The sequence below is a fragment of the Bacillus rossius genome, chromosome 1 (genome assembly GCF_032445375.1).
Source record: "Bacillus rossius redtenbacheri isolate Brsri chromosome 1, Brsri_v3, whole genome shotgun sequence".
Classification (NCBI taxonomy): domain Eukaryota; kingdom Metazoa; phylum Arthropoda; class Insecta; order Phasmatodea; family Bacillidae; genus Bacillus; species Bacillus rossius.
In genome coordinates this window covers 90,745,025-90,764,702 of record NC_086330.1, presented here as the reverse complement: position 1 = coordinate 90,764,702, position 19,678 = coordinate 90,745,025, and the positions used below count along the sequence as shown (strand labels likewise).

Sequence of the window (19,678 nt, the reverse complement as noted above, 5' to 3'; positions counted from 1 at the left end):
ACAGTTACTGTAAAACAACTCAATGAAACTTTGTTGCTTTTCCCATAGCTATTACCTGATATTGTGAAATAGTATCAGTTAATCGTTAACGGTAATCTACTATCATTTTTACAGCATTGTGTGAGTAAACATTAGGCGATTTATTACCCAATATTGGCAACATATATTGTAACTGGTAACCTGCCATTGGAATTGAGTGTGGTTATGTTTTCAGTTCCAAAGTTCGGTGCATTAATGTGAGTAATTCTTGTACTTGTAAATTAATTATATAAAACAGCAACAACAATTTTAATGAAAACGATAGACAAATTTTGCACCCGAGAAATCGATCCTTGTAGTTCCTATTAACAGAAAAGCTCACTTTATTGCCTATTTTTAAATTCAATAGAGTAAATATAAACATCTTAAGAAACATCCACACATGAATATTCTGTGTCATTTCCTATCACAACTGTTAAAACATAAAAGTTTTATCACAGGTAGCAATTGGTAGCAATAACAATAATAGGACGCTACTTGGAATTCACAGTTTGCCCATGTCTAGTTGCAAGAAGAAAACTGAAAATTCCAATTCAAAAGAGCAGTCGTAATTTTTTTCAGTAAAATACATTTCTGCCTTTTTTTAGAAATGATTTTAAAGCAGAGAAAGGTAGGGGATGAGGAAATTGTAAGTATACCTATTAGCACGCATTAAGACATTCACTACGTCGTGTGGCCCAACAACAGTTTTCCATCAGTTAACTGAGCCGTGAATAGCAAAAGTTATTCCTCAGTAGGGAGAAAGCAAGCTGCCTTCTACTGTGTCAAAAATATAATTATCTTCAAATCATTATCGCTTTAAGAATCTATTTTGTCTGGTGCATAGCTTGGCAGACCCGTTCTTTGAATTATTCTCGCAATGGGTAAGAATGATTTTAAAAATGATTATGCACATACTGCAACGCTGTATGACATAGAGTAAACCTCAAGAATGGACAACAAAGATGATTAATAATCGCACGGAAAACAAACCAAGATCAGCTGATAACTAATGTTAAATGCCTAGACAACATAGATAATTCCGTGGAAAGAAATTAATAGGAAAAGTATTACAGCACAGACAAACAAAGTAGGCTGACAACGACGAGACAGAATGACAGAACCCCTTTTAGCACGACATCACTACCCGTACAGAACTACTGTAGATTGAGAAATCAATATTGGACTATTTGCTGTTTCCGAATACCTTCTTAAATTGAACTTTCGCCTAAAGGATTCATAAAAGGGCAACTTCAAGGGTGTCGGCCATTTTTGTTACCTTCTGAATAGTTCCCATGACTCTTACAGGATCGCCGGTGCATCCTTAGAGGAAGAGCAGTCGCTCAGTCCTTACATGTTTGTATCCTTCCAGGGGTTTGTGGGCCACTGTAGTAGAAATGTGACCATAGTTGGTAGGATAACCAGTCAACTGCTCTACACATTTTTTTTCCAGTGTATTTATTGTTGTAAATTGATCAATCGACACGAACGCGTAGAAATTAAATATTGCTAGTAAACAGGTCATAAACATATGACCACCAAAATTTTATTTATTTATTTTTTAATAACCAGTTTGTATTAGCGTTGAAAATATTCTGACATCAATTCACGACTAGTTTCTCCTCCTATTTGGAAACAGCAGTAGTTCGGGGCATAGCTGAAAGTTAAAAAGACTGCAGCATCGTCTGTGTCTCGTGACTGGGTGAGTTTCTTTCAGGTGCATGTTACACCAGGCACACGAATCACAGCCATTCAGTGTGGAAGCAAACGCGTCCTGAATGGCACAGCCAAATAAGGCCATTGCTTCTTTTGCAGCCGGTTGCTAATCACCAGGAAGAGAGACCTCTGGCGTACCTTATTGCAATCTACTGAGTGTTTAGATTTTTTTTTTTGAAAAAATTACATGGCCCTAGCAATGGTTTCATGAAAACAGTTATTATAGATAGGTTTGTAACTTAGTCACTAACAAAGTGGAGTTTTTAATTAATGTAATTTTGTGGGTTTTCAGTGCTCCAAGAAATAAAGCAAAAATAATCAGAGAGAGAGGTAAACAAAAAGTTTTGCTGAAGTTGGAGAGTAGTGAAGTTAGCGACTGGAGTTGCCTGGAAACAAAGGGAGGCAGTACAAGCTTCCGCCGCGGACGTGAACAGCACAAGAAAGCCGCACCAATGAGCCGGCAAGAAGTTAACACGGCGCGCGTTGGGCTTCGTCAGAAAAGGTATAGGCTACCCGCAGAAAGTTCGCGAGGTACTCGCTTCTTTGTTCACCGAAACCCGAGAAAAATTCGCGCTTTCGTTATAAAATATGACACAGGCCTCTGTACACTTGGGAAAATAACACAAGTTCATTGGCTACTGACTTGTGAGCAGTCTCCACTGGTTTGTCTGTGATTCGATACTTCGTTGGTCCAGAGTCGTCTAGATGAACAGTGAGCCAATAGCAAAAGCAACACTTAAAGGTACAGGTATCTGAATTTTATCCTATCGCAAATTCAATCCGCGTATTTTTTTTCCCTCGATCTCTAGCTATGCCGTGTTCCAATAGGTTTTTCCTGGACCCAACTGAAAATAGTTTTAATATAGGTTTAAGTTATTGGAGTAAGTCATGGCTACAATCGCTGCCGTGGCTGGCCAATTCCCGAATAAAGCACACGATGCATGCGAACCTCTCCATGCGTGGTTATACCAGCATGACTAGGCGTATAGGATTTGGCCTAAGACACACATAAGTAGGTCCCTCCCTAACTCGAACCACTCCTACATATATTCTTAGGTTAAGTTAGGTTGGAAAAAATATCAATCGAGTTCCAATTCTTAGACAAACAGGTTAACTTGCAGACCTTACGTTTGCATGCATTACTTGTGGGGCGCAACAGTTATACTTAACTGGGGTTTTCATATTCTGTAAATTAAAATTATATTTGTAAAGCTTTCCCTTGATCTTGCTTTCAATGACGATGCTTAACAATGAATTTTTATTTTTTTCTGCTTGTCTAAAAGGAATTCGAAAGCCAGTTAACATATATAATTATTAGGTACATGCATATTTCGTGAAAATAAACCAATACTAGCTGAAAGTTAAAACACTTTGCTTCGTGATGGGGTGAGTTTCTTTCAGGTACATGTCGATTGTTACAACATCAATCAGAGTAATTCAGTGCAGAAGCAAACGTGTCATAAGTGGTCCGGTCAAACAAGGCAACGACTTCTCTCGCAGCCGGCCGTCAATCAGAAGGGAGAAATCGCTGTTGCGGTTACACCTTGTTGCAGTCTAATAGGGGTTCACACTTTTCGCGAAAAATGCCTGCCTCTAGCAATTACATATCGATTGATAGAGAGACAAAACTTTGCGTTATGATCTGGAGACAGTTTTAAATACATTTGAATAACATGTTCATTGGATAGTGGGTCATTGGCATGGAAAAGTTTGGAGTATTTCCTGTCGCCAGACGAATTAACGAAATTCCTCAGTCCCTTCCATCATCATCAAATTAACAGTCTACTTACTTTCAGCTCAGTCAACATCGCTAGTGCAGCTCATAAAGATGCCAGCCAATGAACTAATGATCAAGGATGTAGGATGTAGTATTCACAGAAAAATTAAGTCCGACCGTATAATCCACGAACCTGCCAGGGTTATAAATTAATTATAGGTATTTTGTGGTTCGCGGAACTGAAGAGCAGAGAGGATTTTACTCCAAGCGGGCGTTAATTTCATGTCAGCAAATTGTTAAAGAATCAATGACACAATCAGAGTCTTGTGTTCTGCACACAGACACATCATTGGCGTACAATATGCCAAAGTAACATTCAAAATAAGCTGATGTAAACAACGATTATTGAGTTAGTTTTTTCGTGGGGTATTATCCTGGTGGATATTGTTAGATTACGTTACGTGGTAATTTTTTTGTCGCAATTCATACTTTGTACTTTTTTTTTTTGGGAGAATGGTGAAATAAGTTTCCTAAATCATTTTTGCACTTATAACTTTTTTTCTGGTAATTTTAATTCAATCAATAATATATATATACAGTAAAATATATAAATGGTTTTACCTCTAAAATAAAAGTTAATTAATAATTTTGAGAAGCATAATAGCCCATTTAAATTTCAATCCTATCATTATTTTTTGAAAGCAAGGAATAATGTGTTAAGAAATTTTGAACTAACCGTTTTTATACCATCTTTTCCGTAAAACTTGTTATTTATATTAGATCATTTATAAATAATAATATTAGGATTTTCTCAAAACTCTTAAAAATTTCAGGTGGCCAGGTTTTTTGGGGAACCGAATTTTTATCGATTTACGAATGATATCGCAATACTAAACAGTTTTACGACAAGCGGTGAGATCAAAACTGTTTACCAAATGATTGCATGCTCTTTGTTTATGCTAGGGTTGAAATATAAATTGACCTTTAAGTTACACAAAAATTTTAAATAAACAGTAATTAAATTGATAAAATCATTAAGTAAGAATTACTCATCGCTTAATTTTTAATTTCTTAAAATCACGAGCAAAAATTACTATCTTATAGAAGCATAACATCTCTTCGATAGCAAGTTAATTAAGACGGTCACCATGAAACACATACCAGGCATACTGCAAAATGAACTAGCGATGGCATATAGTTAGAGACCGGAAAATTCGTGAATTCATTTCGCGATTGGCTAGACCTGAAATACTGATACCATCGTGCTGCGGCTGCAATTTTCTCGCAGTTTTTGAGGAGTACTGTGGACCGATGAGAAGTCCTCACCCAGAGAAGTGTCGAATCAGAGACTAACCAACCAGTGAAGACGTCTCACAAGTCACCACCCAATGAACGGGTGGCGTTTGCTCGACTGTGGAGTCTAGGGAGTCTATCCTGGAGGTCATTGAACCCGCGAAGTTTTCCAGTCCCGACAGTTGAGGACCATACCAGCAGTTCCCTGGAGTGGACTCGGGAGGCCGGGCTGGGATTCAACACGGATCCATGGGAACGTGCGTCCAGCTCAACCCATGTTTGCTTTCCCATTGGTTGATTTCTTAGCGAGAAAATGTTTATCCTCGTCAGGGACGTCGGAACAGGAGGGGGGGGGGGAGCAGCAGGGGTGAGTTGCCCCCGTGCTGTTATGCATGGGGGGGGGGGGGCGAGAGTAGCATTTCGCCCCCCCTCCTTTTCCCAGAATAAATGTTTGGTCCTAGTAGTATTTTTCTCAACCATTAGTTACAAACGTTGCATTGGTGATCACATTGATTAGAAATAATATGTTCAAGTTACCAATGTTCACAGGTTAAGGAACCAAAAAAATATCTATTGACATTAAATTCCAAGACCGAAGCTAAGGGGTAGATAAAATGGGTTAGGTTATTTGTCACCCATTACCCACGATATTTTAATCGATATCTAATACATACTAAGTCATCAAATTCTTGGAATGGTATATTTAATATTTTGGTTCGGAAACTCATTAAATAAGCACAATTTTGCATCTAAAATGCAAAATTTTTCCGGGGGAGGGCCCCCGGACCTCCCGCTCTAGGACTGAGGTAAGTGTGATACATCTTTTCGCCCCCCCCCCTCCACTCATGAAAACGTTCCAACGTCCCTGATCCTCGTTAGTCGGACTACTCGATTCGCTTACTTCCCTCCTAGCTAGGCATTGTTGGCTCACGGTTGTAGAGGGGCGTGTACAAATAACTGCGGTCAAATCACGAACACAGTGCGAGAGTGTGGATATTTTGCATTCTAATGAACGCGCGACATTTCCGTATCTCTAGGGGCAAGCATTTTTTTCCCCCGGGTAAATCTGAGCGCCCATTAGACTGCAATAGGTATGCCTGCACCAGATATTTCTTCCTTGTAATTGGTGGCTGAATGCAAAATAACCCATTGCCTTATTTGACAGTTTGCTTCCGCACTGAATTACTGTGATTTTTGTTTTAACAGTACACATGTACCTGAGAAAAATCAACGAATCACGTAACAAAGATGATGTTTAATGGTTAGAAATCGTTTCGCGATAAAATGCATGGCCCTACTTATCTCTAATTATTGATTTTGAACGAGTTAACATTACGTTCTGTTTGCGTAACGGAGACCAGAAAAATGGCATGTTCTAAAAGGAATACGTTTAGGACACCATTTCCGCCACAGATGATGCCCCTTTCGAAATAACTTCCAGAAATACTTCATATAATGGAATCAATATTGAGATACGTCAGTGTAGCTAGCTAAGGAGAGTATTTTGAAGGAGATATTTGTTGAAATTTGATGTAAGATTATTACTTTGTTCGTAATAATATTATTTGCCGTATTATTTGATCACACTTTGTACTGTTTGGCTTCTGGGTTGTAGACACGTCTGTGGAAATGATAGTGTGCCCGACGATTCTGCACTGGTTGCAGCCATATTCAAGAGAGAGTAACAACTGAACGCATGTTATTCTGGCACGTGTTCATGAAAGTTGCAACATGGCGACCAAGACGTCGAGCACACCATCGTTTCCAGAAGCCAAGACGTACACTGGCCAAAATAATTATGAGATCCGAAGCACATAATTAGGGGATCAGACGAGATGTGTTTTCAGCAGCATTAGGTATATGCAACAAGCAACGTTTAATGCCCCGAAAACGAGTTCACGGCTCACAGACATGAAGTAACATCTACACTGGTGACGTCACAGGGCAGCGGGGAAGTGTGTGTGCTGCTGCTGTCAGTTCCAATGGTCTGTCGGTAACGATAGCGTTCAGTTGGGATTGCAGAGCCATAGGAAGGAGGGCAGCTGGGCAGACACCACTTGAGGTAGCACACACCAATGAGTGTTGCAAAGTGTCTTTTCCAGTCTATGGACTCATTTCCAAAAGGAAATGTTCGCAGAAGGCAAGGTCAATGCCACCTACAAGCAACAACAGTGAGGGAAGACCACTGTCTCTTATTTTTGTCTGATCTAAATATTCTGACCAGTGTAGTTAGTGACTATGGCCACGAAATACTACGATCTACATTCTTTAAAATTAATTAGTTTGTGCCCGGAGAGAGACAAATATATCTGTCGAGGTCATAACTCCCACTTCATACAGTTCAATACCTCCAAATAGTTCAATACCTCCATAGAGTACCATCTTTCCATAGAGTACCATCCTTCATAGATTACCATTCCTTCATAGACTACAATTCTTCCATAAAGTAGTATCCCTCCTTAAGAATACAATCCCTCAATATAGTACCATCCCTCCATCAAGTAAAATTCCTCCATATATTACAATCTCTTCCTAGAGTACTATCCTCCATGGAGTACAATTCCTCCAGGGAGTGCAATCTCTCTATAGAGTACAATCTATACATCTAGTATCATCCCTACATAGAGTACAATTCCCTCAGAAAGTGCAATCCCTACAAAGAGTATAATCCCTCCATAGAGTACTGTTCCTCCATAGAAGACCGTTCCTCCACAGAGTACGGCACGTGCCAACGAGCGACAGTCGAATAAAGCCACCCTCTGGAAGTGTCTGGGAGGGGAAGAGGATATTCCCTCGCCTCGCGGGCAATAATAGACGTGTCTGGCTCTGAGAATATCTTCCGGAGGCCTTCGTCATGCTCACCTGCGCGGCACAAGCTCGTCTCTGCATTCCTTTGTAACGTTGTCTCTGAGGCGCGCATTGATCTCCGCACGCTGTATTTTTAACTGGCTGTCGCAGCAGTCGTCGGGTTGGTTTCGGCGGCGCTTCAAAGCCCTCCTGTGCACTCAGACGCACGTGACAGCGGAGACCTATTATACTTGTATTCAACTAGAAATAAAACTTTAAACGTAGCAACGTTGCTTCCTCCACTGAAAAATGAACTAATTACGTTTAAATTAACATCACTGCAGAAAAATAAATTTAAAATAAAGGTGTTACCACCAATTGTTTCAATGAAGAAATTTTATAACAGTAACAAGTTTTCCGGATGTTGTCAAAAATTTTCTAATTAAATTTTATTCCGACGCTAATTTTTTTATCTAAGAAAAAAGCTATATATCTTCAAATTCAAACGCGTATACCAGCCTAGGAAAGTATTTTAGATCATAATTTGTATAGGGCCTAGTTTTTAAATAATATTTTAGTGAATACCCTCAGCCAAAGTTTTAAGGTTTAATTCTGACTAATCCTGTCATCCAATAGCTATAAATATTATGATGTTTCTTCACGATCATTACATGACCGAAAGCATAAATGAGAGTCAGACTTTGAGTTTTGCTTGAGCGCTGTGATGACGAAACGTCGGGGGCTTGATCAGGAATAAAAGTCATAATGACAAATATTAATAATTCGCTTGGGCCAGCATCAGCCGCGCGCGAAGGAGCTCTTGAGGAAGCCGAGGTCAGAGGTTCGGCCCCCGCCACCGACAGTATGACACCCGATTCTTGGAGCATAATACCGTGAGACGTGGAACTGTATCCAGGAAACTACAAAATGTGGGCATCTCGTCGATTATTTTAGTGCCGGGCTAAGGGAAGTTGTACCAGCATTTCAGAGACGTCGTGGGTCGTGGAGTGCATGAGGCGTCGAGAGAGACTGTGCAGTTTTGAAACGTTGCTGTCACGTCCAGGTGGGTTGGCGGTGTGTTGCCAGCAATGCCGGTCGCTCCGGACTGTGTCAGATCGCTTCCTGGCTGGCGTGACAGTAACTGGAACGCAGTTCGGGGTTTGACTGCAAGGAGCTACGTGCGGAAACTGTCGCCTCGCCGCTGGCGCGTGCTGTAAGAGCGTACAGTTATTAAAAGTCACAGGAAATTCCCCGGATTCATTATATTTCAAAGTCCGTTTGGATAGTTTCATTGTGTACAAAAAACTGCCTTTTCTCCTAGTGGGCTGGGGGTGTTTTGTTTACTTTCCTGATGATTGGTCATTATTAGGACCATGAATTTTTCGCGAAAAATTCCGAACACTCATTAGATTATACGAAGGTAACATCGCCCAAACATTTATTCCTCGTAGTTGGTGACAGTCTGCAAGAGAAACTACTGACTTATTTTTACCATGCCATTCAGGACTCGTTTGCTTCCACACTGAATAGCTGTGATTCGAGTGACAACAGTAGACATCTACCTACCTGAAAGAAACTCAACCAATCACGAAGCACAGACGATGCTACGGTTATTTTTATTTTAACTCTCAGCTAGTCCCCAAATATTTTCGCGAAAAATTCATGTCCCTAGTCATTACATACTGACTCAAGGCTGTATAACAAAAGTTCCAAATCAATTGCAGTACAATCATAAATGTGATAACAAAACTAGAAAGATTTGCGACCAACCGGGTCTTCAAAACTGACGAGTCCCTACGGAACAGCGCTAGAGTGCTGCCCTGCGACCAAGTGACCCCCGATGCACTCACCCTGCCGCTGCTGTCCACGCAGTTGAGGTCGGCCTGAGGCTGTCCGGCGGGCCGCCTCAGCAGCGCCGTCAGCGCCTCTTCGTCGCCGTCCCGCGCCGCCCGGATGACGGCCTGCGCCGCCTCCAGGGGCCCGGCGGCCGCCGCGTGCTCCGTCGGAGGCAGCGTGCCCTTGCGGTAGCGCGACGTGTCGTGGTGCGGCCTCGCTGCGCCGCCCGCCGTCGCCGTGGCTGTCGCGCGACTGCCGTCCGCCGCGCCGCACCGCGACCGCAGCCAGCTGTCCACGCCCGCCACTTGGGGCGCTGCCCGCGCCGCGCCGGTGCTGCCGCCCGCCGGCGGGAGCTCGAACCTCACGCGTCGCGCCCCATCCTGCGCGCCGACGTACCTCAGCCCTGCACAGGAGCACTCCCACTCAACCCGCGAACACACAGGCCAACCAGTGGTGGGTTCAATCATTTTTTTTCCGGCGGTATTTTAAATAAAAATATGCAAAATTCATATTTTGGACATGTGAATTAAAAAAAAACTTACATTACTATTGACACTAACACACTGACATACGGGCCTACAGTAGTAGCCGTATGCGACGTGGCTTCTCATACAGTAACATACCGTCTTCATTGATATTTAGAAAAAATCAAATTCTTTCATTACTCCGGGAGGGGGGGGGGTTGTTTTATACATCCCCCTATCCCCTCTGCGTCTACCACTAGGGTTTTAGGCCGGGGAGGGGGGAGAATAAATCCCTCGGGCCCAGTCACCAGTGTGGGAAGGGGGGGGGAAGGTTGAATTTCGAGATTTGTTTAATGTTTGGGTTTATCCTGATAAAACGCAAATTACAAGTATATTGTCTTCATAATTCATACCTACTAAAACTTACAAATATGTCTATAGTAGAGATTTATTTCGCGATAGGCTAAAATTCAAATGCATATATCTTCGCGATCCTTCTGCTATTGGCCCACGGGTTACCCGAAGAAGTGTCGAAAAACGGACTAGAAGGTCTCCACAACTCTCGAGTCAGCAGCCAGTAAGATGCGGATATTAACTCAAGTGTGTAGAGGTCCCTAGCTACACGCACAGATCACGTTTTAGAGTTATCGTCAGAGTAACGTTTACAGTTTTTAAATTATTTTTCTTTTTAATTGTGAGGTTTCAAAAAAAATTGTAGTTTAAGTAATTTGGAGGGGGCCTGACAGTTTTTTTTTTTTGCCCCCGGGTCCTTAGCTTCTCTATGGCTCTGCGGAAAGTACGTCGATGATTAACACCAATATTATTTCGTGAACAAGACCAAAAAATATATATATATATTTACCAGAGAATATTTGCTAGGGTGTATATTGACGAAACATAGAGTGGCGATTACTAGAGACCCGAAAAATTCGCGGGTTCATTTCGTGTTATGCTAAAATTCAAATAATTATACCTTAGTTTTGCTTCTGTCATTGGTTCACTGTTAATCTGGAGGACTGAGGGCCAATTAGAGACCCTCGCTGATAGAAGTGTCGAATCACAGGCCACCCAGTCGAGACGACTCACAAGTCAGCAGCCAATGAACAGTTGGCATTTGCCCGAGTGTGTAGAGGATATTGGAGTCTATCCTGGAGGTCATTGAACCCGCGAATTTTACGGGTCTCTAGCGATTACACAACGTAGTCTCCTCCCCACTGCGTGCCAGCGAGTCGCAGCTCTTGGCCTGCAGCCAGCCACTGGCCTCCGAGGGCCAGTGCTCAGCCCTGCGGCCGGACACTTCCCCCGGTCAGCTGCGCACCTCCTTCACTTGACCGACTGGTAGGGCCGTGCAATCTCCGCGAAAACATTCTAAGCGTAGCTGAAAGTTAAAACACGCTGTAGCATCGTCTGTGTTTCGTGATTGAGTGAGTTTCTTTCAGGTCCATGTTCAGTGTTACAACACCAATCACAGTAATTCAGTGCGGAAGCAAACGCGTGCTGAGTGACTCGGTAAATAAGGCAACGACTTCTCTCGCAGACGGCCGCCAATCGAAAGGAATGAACCGCTGCTGCGGGAATATATTGTTGCAGTCTAATATGCGTTCAGATTTTTTTCGCGAAAAATGCCTGCCCATACTTATTGCTGTCTGGCGGGCGGTCAGATTTATTCGCAAAATTACATGTCGCTACTGATTATCAGAGACCTGCAAATTTTGTGTTTATTTCATGTTGCCAGAAATGAGACCACAAACCTGTACGTAATCGTCACACTTTCTTTTCTAGTTGCCTATGACCTGGACCTGTGTTTCTCTAGTAAAGACCTGCAAAATTCGCGTTATATTTTAGACCTTCAGGATAAACTCCACAAACTTATACACAACTAAGACTGTATGCGGTCCATTGGCTGCATACTTTCAAGCCGGATTGCACTGCAGTGATTTTATTGATTTATTGTCCTTAGAAGCGTGTCAAAACTACCTACGGCTAGGGGCATGCACATTTCGCGAAAATATTCCGAGACTCAGTTAAAACACTGTCCGTCGTCTGTGTTTCGTTATTGAGTGGGTTTATTTCAGGTGCATGTCCATTGTTAGAACACAGTCACAGTAATTCTTTGCGGAAGCAAACCCGTCCTGAGTAGCTCGTTCAAACAAGGAAAGGACTTCTTTTGCAGACGGCCGCCAACCACAAGGAAGAAACTGCTGGTGCGGTTATATCTTGTTGCAGTCTATTAGGCGTTCAGATTATTTTTAGCGAAAATGTTTTGCCCCTACCTATGGCCCAAATATAAATCATTTCAAGCGTATAATAGTATGCATTCCAGCCGAATATTAACTCAAATTTTTCAGGTCTACGTGTTTTTTTATTTTTTTTTATTGACACTTAAAGTTGTGGGGAGTTTGAGAATTAATACCAAAAGTTCAATAATAAGGATCAGTAAATTTAAAAAGATCGTTTGCAATAACAATGCGAATTTTTCAGGCCCCATCTTGATGATTAGTTGCGGAAACATTTTTACGGGATGATTGCGAGATATTTTTTGCGTTCTAACATTATAGGAGAGCCTGTGTTTCGCCGTCGGTTAAGTTTCTTTCAGATTTATATCTGCTGTCAGCTAACGAATCACTAAGCCATTCGGTGTGGATGTTAACGAGTTCTGGAACTGCCCGGTAAAAACACTCAGTTTGTTTCGCGGAAAATTGCTACCTCTCGTGATTGTTAGTAAGTAGAAAAAATTGCGAGTTAAATTGACTCTAGGATAAACTCCACACTTCTACGAATATTTAAGCAAATATGTGCTGCTTGTTGGCTCTAAGCTCAGGGGCTTTTTTTTCTATAGGCCTACTTCTTTAAACTGGGTTTTATAATTGTATCAAATTAATCCAGATAAACTGCATGCAAATATCAAGGAACAGCTCAAAGGTTTGAATTCTAGCCTGTCACGAAGCCAATCTCCGTATTTTCCCGGGCTCTAATGCTGGAGTCGCAATGCCACGACAAACACGACATGACAGGCCTAACACGCTCAGCAGCCAATGAAATACAAGGTCGCCGTGACGTCATCACGTCAAAATACGCGTCCCGACGGTCCGCAAAGAGCCGATTCTATTTCTGATTTCGTCGTGCCGTGTCGCACGACGGAAAAGAAAACTAAAACCTTACAGAACTAAATTTCAAAAATATTTATCTACTTGGCAAATCTTTGTGCTGAAAAAACCAATTTCGTTTTATGTTTGGGTGCACATTCACATTTGTTGTGTGACTTCAATTGTTTATTACGCCTATTTTTAATTTTAGTATAGCTAACAGCAGAATTATTTTCTGTCCCTTATCAACATATCTATATATTGTTTCCTTGTATATAAAATAAACTTAATCTCACTTTGTGTAAATGTTAAATTGTAATGCACTGAGGCTATCAACAGGAAATAAAATATTCTTATAGGGTCTACAGTATATTGTATTTGGCGCATTAAGTATATACTGCATTTTATGGACGCATTTGGTTTGGAATGATTTGCTGACATCCATATGTTGTCGTAGTGTTGTGACTCTACGCTATTAACCTATGTCGTGCTGGTACGATTAGGCCTACCTAATCGGATTTGTCGTGTCGTGTTGGTCGTGGCATTGTGACTCCAGCTTAATGATGGCAAAGCCACCACTATTTGGAATATTCTATTCGCTGTAGGCTAGACTAGCTACTCTATTTCTACCTGATGAAGCCTTTTCAGTCTGCTCGTCGGCTGACACTGCCCCGGGCTCGCCCATGATGTGGCAAGATATCTGCGGCGCAGTCTATAAACTAAATAAGATTCACAGACATTTCGTGGATTCACTTCGTGTCAGGCTAAAATTCGTAGTAGCACTATGTATGTTCTGCTACATGTACTTTCCTATTGGTTCATTTCTTGCTATACAAAGGAAAAACGTCTGTACTTATACAAAAGATTCATTTGGAAACCAGTTGCCAAGAAATAGTATTCCTACCAATATTTTGTTAGTTTTCTCCGTGTGTTCCTGATTATTCCTGTCAATATTTTGTTGGTTTTCTCCGTGTGATCCTGATTATTTCTGTCAATATTTTGTTGGTTTTTCTCCGTATGTATTTTTTCCCCTCACACCGGGTTAGAACCGCAGACTCTATGACGTATGTAACGTTTTTAAATTAAAATGTTATAAAATTGTATTTAAATATTTTTTATTAAATATAATTCTTTCTGGATAGTTAAAAACGGATTTTCAAGATGGCGGCCGTAACTTTATATCCAAAATGGCGGAATAATTTTTTATTACATTTTTTATTATTATAATTTTTATAAATTTTAAATTTTTCTCAAAATTCTCTGATAACAATTACGGATTTTCAAAATGGTGGCCATAACGAAAATTGAAATGGTAAGTCATAATTCAAAATGATGGCCATTACATCCTATTCATCTGAGTCAAATTTCCTCAGAGGTTTTTTGGAGGATTGAAGTTGAGGGATTTAAGCCCCTTTAAAGACATTTCAAGCCTCTGGAATTTTTGAAGACTAACAAAGGGAATTTTTCCCTTTAAAAAAGAAGATTTTTATGATTCTTTTGAGATTTTTGCAGGAATTGTTTCCTAAAAACTGGAATTTTTGCAAATTTTGTCGAATGTTTTGGCAAATTTTGAGTAATTTATTGGAAATTTTGATCAAGATCAAAGGTCAAGACTAAAGTCATCCAAGAGGGCCGCTATGACGTCACAATCTAAGATCCCGGACACCGACACTGACAGCTTGTACCGGCACCAGGACTCGGACCTACAATTATATACTACTTGTATTCTCAGCTGAATTTCTGGACTCGAATCACACTTAGTATCCGCACGCGCCGCTAGAAATCGCTGCCGGAGCAGCTACGTTGAATATTGAAATATTTTATTATCAGACCGACAATTTAAACTATATAATAAAAGGTTGTGATATAAGCGACAAAGACTTATAAAAAATACTCTACCCCGGCTTTGGACCTGATTTTCAACAATTAATTTTATCCACCCTGTTAAATTACTTTAAAACAGATAATACTATAAAGTTTTAATTTGGCTTTTGTGAACTTTTGTGCCATCCGCACATGGCAGCACCGTGATTTCACATTTCCGTTTCATTCGACTTCTGTCGCATCCATTAAATTACTACTACCAAGCACCGTATACTGAGAGCTACGATGTTACACATAAAAAATATTACGCAATATGAACTAATATTTGATTTTACTCATTATCAATAATCATGTATGCAATGGTAGTTTTAATTTATTATTCATTTTCTAGTGAATTTGGGCATTCTTGCAAAGAGGCCGTGAAATAAAACGAACACTTAAACACTGGTAAGTACACGGAGTTTGATATAATTTAAGTTACAATTTTACGTTTAGTGTACACGGATGGAAAACCAATTTTACGCATGATACGTTTATTGCTCTTGAAATGGAGGGTCGGGTGGCGCTGATAGCAATTTCTGAGCCGTAGAGAAAAAAACAAGTTTGTTTGAATAAAAAAAAATTATTTGTTTATAAAAGACGAGTCTGAATTCGACCAACAAACTTCGACTGCGGGTCCTTCATGACAAAATTAGTTGGAACCCTTAATACGACTTAAGCGCTTCCAAAGTCTGGTCTTTGAAGTCGGAGCAGAATAAAAAATTTTACTGTAAACAATAAAATATTTGAGAGAGAACACTAAGGATATGGATTATGTTTAACTGAAAGTAGTTCTACAACCACCGCGAATTTTGTCGATATAGCATAATTATTCCATTAAAATATTTGGGAGTAGTAACGTAAAAAAACAATGTGGCAAATTAAGGCGAAACGCCACAGTGATAACAGCCGTTACGTCCCTGTGCTTGTCAATTCAGGATGATTCAGCGATAGTATGCCATTGCCTTCCCAGTCCTGAATGCACGAAGAACTCCCGGGATGGGAGTCGAACCCGCCAGCCCCTGGACCGCACCCCCCTACTGCGCACGTACCTGCGGCTCGGTCCAGCTGGTCCGAGATGCTGCGCGTGTAGCGGGCGGCGGGGCGGCGGGGGGCGGCCTGCTGGGGGCGGTAGTGCACCGTGACCCTCACGGGGGCGGCAACCACCCCCACGGGGGGCAGCTCCGCCAGTCTGTTGGCCATGCGCCCTGCAACACGCCGGCACCGTCGCCACCTCGCAGCCGCGCGTACTTCTCTCCACGCAACTCTGCTTTCGCTTGGCTCAGCTACAAGCCGCGTTCTTGAAAGGCCGAACATTCTCCCGCAACGAAACATTTATTTCGATAACCTTCCCTGTATTTGTTCAACACAATACAAAATGCCTATCAAATCAGTGTCAATTTTTTTTTAAAAGAACGGGAGAAGGGAGAAAGCAATAACTTATAGCTTAAAGGTGATATTTTCACGTAAACCTAAAGCGCACAACTGCTTCACAGAAAATATTTTCAGCGTGCCGAATACGATCTCACGACTCTTGCTAATTAATAACGTCGGTTTGATACATTTTGGATCTTACAAAAAAAACACGAAACCAATTTTTTATTACTATTTCTTGATCAAAATTGTAACATATGCAGTATGTTGTACGTATTAAAATATTTTTTTTTGAAAATATATACAATGACTTTGAGACAATCTGTATTTTTTTAAGGCAAACATTGTCTCTAAATTTACAAACAGATAATTCTGTGTCTGTCGTATGAATTATTTGATTTGCTTAAGTACATTCTGATTACGATAAGGTGAGAATTTTTTGACAAGGGCTACAAGGAACATTCAGATTTTAACAGGTGAACATTCTTTCAAAATCGACAAAATTATTATTGAAACGTGATGAGTTAGTGTTCACTATTGGGAGGAGGGGGGCACCATGTTGGTTTCAACAGATTTTATGTAATACATTTTTTTTCTCGCTTAGATTTGAAAATTAGTTTCGGTTAAGGCAATGATCACGCATCAAGAATAATTTTAGAATGGCACAACATATTGTCTATTGAGAGTATTATTACAGCTGTAGTCATTCCTTGAAATCAATCCAATAGTCTTCTAAACGCCGATGACTTTAGAGTGGAAACTATTTGTAAGCAGACAGACACTATTAATTTAAGGCATTCCATTGAATTACACACTATGCTTTAACCAAAACGTGGCCATGTCTGCATGATTATATAATAAATGTGTGAATCAGTTACCCCCCCCCCCTCTTCAAGTAATTGTTCTACCATATTGGTTAAACGATCAAAACATTGGATAAACTGAGTGTTTACATTCAGGAAATAGTTTTAAATTACTTTATTTTTTATTAAAGTGACTGTTTTTAAAGAAGGTAATTCTAATTCATACTAACTAACCATCACGTGACGTTATCAAGCACCATTTCTGCAATGTTTTGAACGGGACATTATGGCGATGGTGAAGTTAGAACGTGACTTCAACTACGTCACAGCATTCCATCTCCTGACTATTCATAACTCCATGGCTAACGAGATTCACATTCTGACACATATTAAACAGAAAATATTCGTTCTTTAAATGATTTATGTAATGGCGAATTTAGATTTAATACAATTTCTCGGACATAACGCCATTGCAATTATGCACTGTTTGTCATGGAAAAAAAAATTGACGAATGCAAAATAAGAATTAAAAAAATGAAAACATACACCCACCCACAGAGAACAAGCCTAGATCAGCTGATGAACAGATAGAACCCAACACTGAACCTAAACAAGTATTAGGGACAGCACAATGATGACAGCATAGACGAACGAACACATTCAAACAGGTTCGTCGTTGGGTTTTACTGTTTGACACCAGCTGCTGATTTACACTTGTTCTCTGTGGATAGGTATATGTTTTCATTTTTTGAAATTTTTTTTTTCACTCGTGAATTTTTTTCCCGTGACAAACAGTGCAAAACTGCAATGGCGTATGTCCAAGTAATTGTACGAAATCAGAAAATAGTTATGGTCTAAAAACCTTTGAAAGATATATGGCGTCTTTCAGTTTCTTAGTTTTGCTATTTGTTTGCATCACTACGTACACGACACTGGGCTGCGAGAGTGTGCTACAGACGCTCACCTTGCCGGTGCGAGAGCGCGACACCCTGCATCGGGGCGAGCGCGGCTGGCAGAGGCTCCGGGTCGAGGCAGCGCCGCTGGCGACGTGACCGCCGAGGGTCGTCTTGGCGCAACTGACCGCGCCAGAGGGTCAGGGCCTGCAGGAGGGAGGGGGGGATGTCGACACGAGAGCCAACACTGTTCCCATCTCGGCCCGACTTTGCGCAACCGCCGCTGCATTGTGTGTTATCGGCGACGTGACGGCAGGCGCGCCGCCGCTCCTTCAACAATGGAGTCCCGTCATGACCGGTGGGGTGGAGGGGGGGGGACGACTCTGCCTCTCAACGAGCTACCATCATTACCTTTCATACAGTCTCATGGACATGCGCCATTGCAGTTTTGCACTGTTTCTCATGGGAAACCTACTGGGTTCGTCGGTGTTGTGTTATCCATGACATCTGCGTTGTACAGGTTTTGTTGTCTGTCTGCATTTACTGTTATTGTTGAAACTGTCACTGTGTTCGTCTGTACTGTTTTTATTTTTTTATGACTAAATTCCTTCCACAGAATTCTTGTGCTGTCTGATATTTAAGTTTGGATGTATTAGTATGTGCTGTCGTTGTGTTGTTCATAATACCTGTTTAGGTTCATCGTCGTGTTTATCTGTTTGACATCAGCTAATTTAGACTGGTTTTCTGACGGTTTGTGTTTTCATTTTAATTTATTTTGCATTTATGATTTTTTCCCACGAAAACAGTGCAAAACTGCAATGGCGTATGTCCAAGAAATTGTATTAAAACCAAAAATCCCCATTGCATGAATCATTTAAAGAACATATATTGTAAACCTGCAAACGTCGCGTTTGGATACAGCAGAAAATTATTACTATTATATATTTAAATGGCATTTTCATCGAATCAAGTGTTTGACGCGTTCTGAAAAACCGGAAGAGAAAAATAAAATAACGATAATTAGAGACAGAAAAAATTCGCATTTTCAATTACCTTTAGAATATACTCTATGATTCTCTGTGTATTAGGGAAAATTACACCTGTTCTTGGCTAATGACACGTGACACCTGTTAACTGGGATGCTTGTGATTCTACACTTCCTTCATTGGCTCCAAGTCCTTCCAACTGCGGTCCAATCACTGATGTAGTAAAAAAAAACGTTTAACGCATTTGGATTCTAGCCTAACCCGAAATGAAACCGCGAATTTTTCCGGTCTCTAACGATAATCCATTCGACCCAACCAAAATGCGATTCGGGCAGAAGGTAGAGTGTGACCGCAGCCAATGAACGCAATGCAGAAATACATTGTTTTGTTTATGCACAATATGCGGACCCTAGCCTAGCCTAGCTTGGCACCAAAAAAATGACCTGAATTGTGCAGATCACTAATTTGATGGCTAGCCAATACATAGAGACCTGTGGAATTGGTGTTATTTATCTGGCTCCAGGCTAGAGTCCACATTATTTAATAGAACCAGGGCAGTATAGTTTGTTAAGTGGCTGCTCTCGCACTATACCCTCCGAGTTGATTCCTTGGTTCAGCGTATGATTGGTTTCTAGTCGTTCAGGAAGTGTCTATTAACACATTAATTAACACATTAATACAGTGTTACCATAGAATAATGTCCCAGTCATAAATTTTAAGTAAGTGTTGTAGAGTTTTGGTTCACGATCACAATTAAAGAGTAAAGCTACGGCCATACAGGACGCTAGGCTCGCTATGTTCCCGCGAGTAAAATATAGCCAGCTGCATCTTAGGTGTCACTG

General features: G+C 40.9%; 1 protein-coding gene across 1 annotated transcript in view; it reads right to left on the bottom strand.

Annotated features, from left to right (window-relative positions):
- LOC134531935 (uncharacterized) overlaps positions 1 to 19,678 on the bottom strand; it is a 145,684-nt gene that overhangs the window by 81,056 nt on the left and 44,950 nt on the right. Inside the window, exons 3-5 of the mRNA XM_063368039.1 lie at positions 17,922 to 18,117; positions 15,833 to 15,988; positions 9,382 to 9,770 (exon numbers count right to left, since the gene is read on the bottom strand). Coding sequence (XP_063224109.1) covers positions 9,382 to 9,770; positions 15,833 to 15,988; positions 17,922 to 18,117 — 741 coding nt within the window. The remainder of the gene's footprint in view (positions 1 to 9,381; positions 9,771 to 15,832; positions 15,989 to 17,921; positions 18,118 to 19,678) is intronic.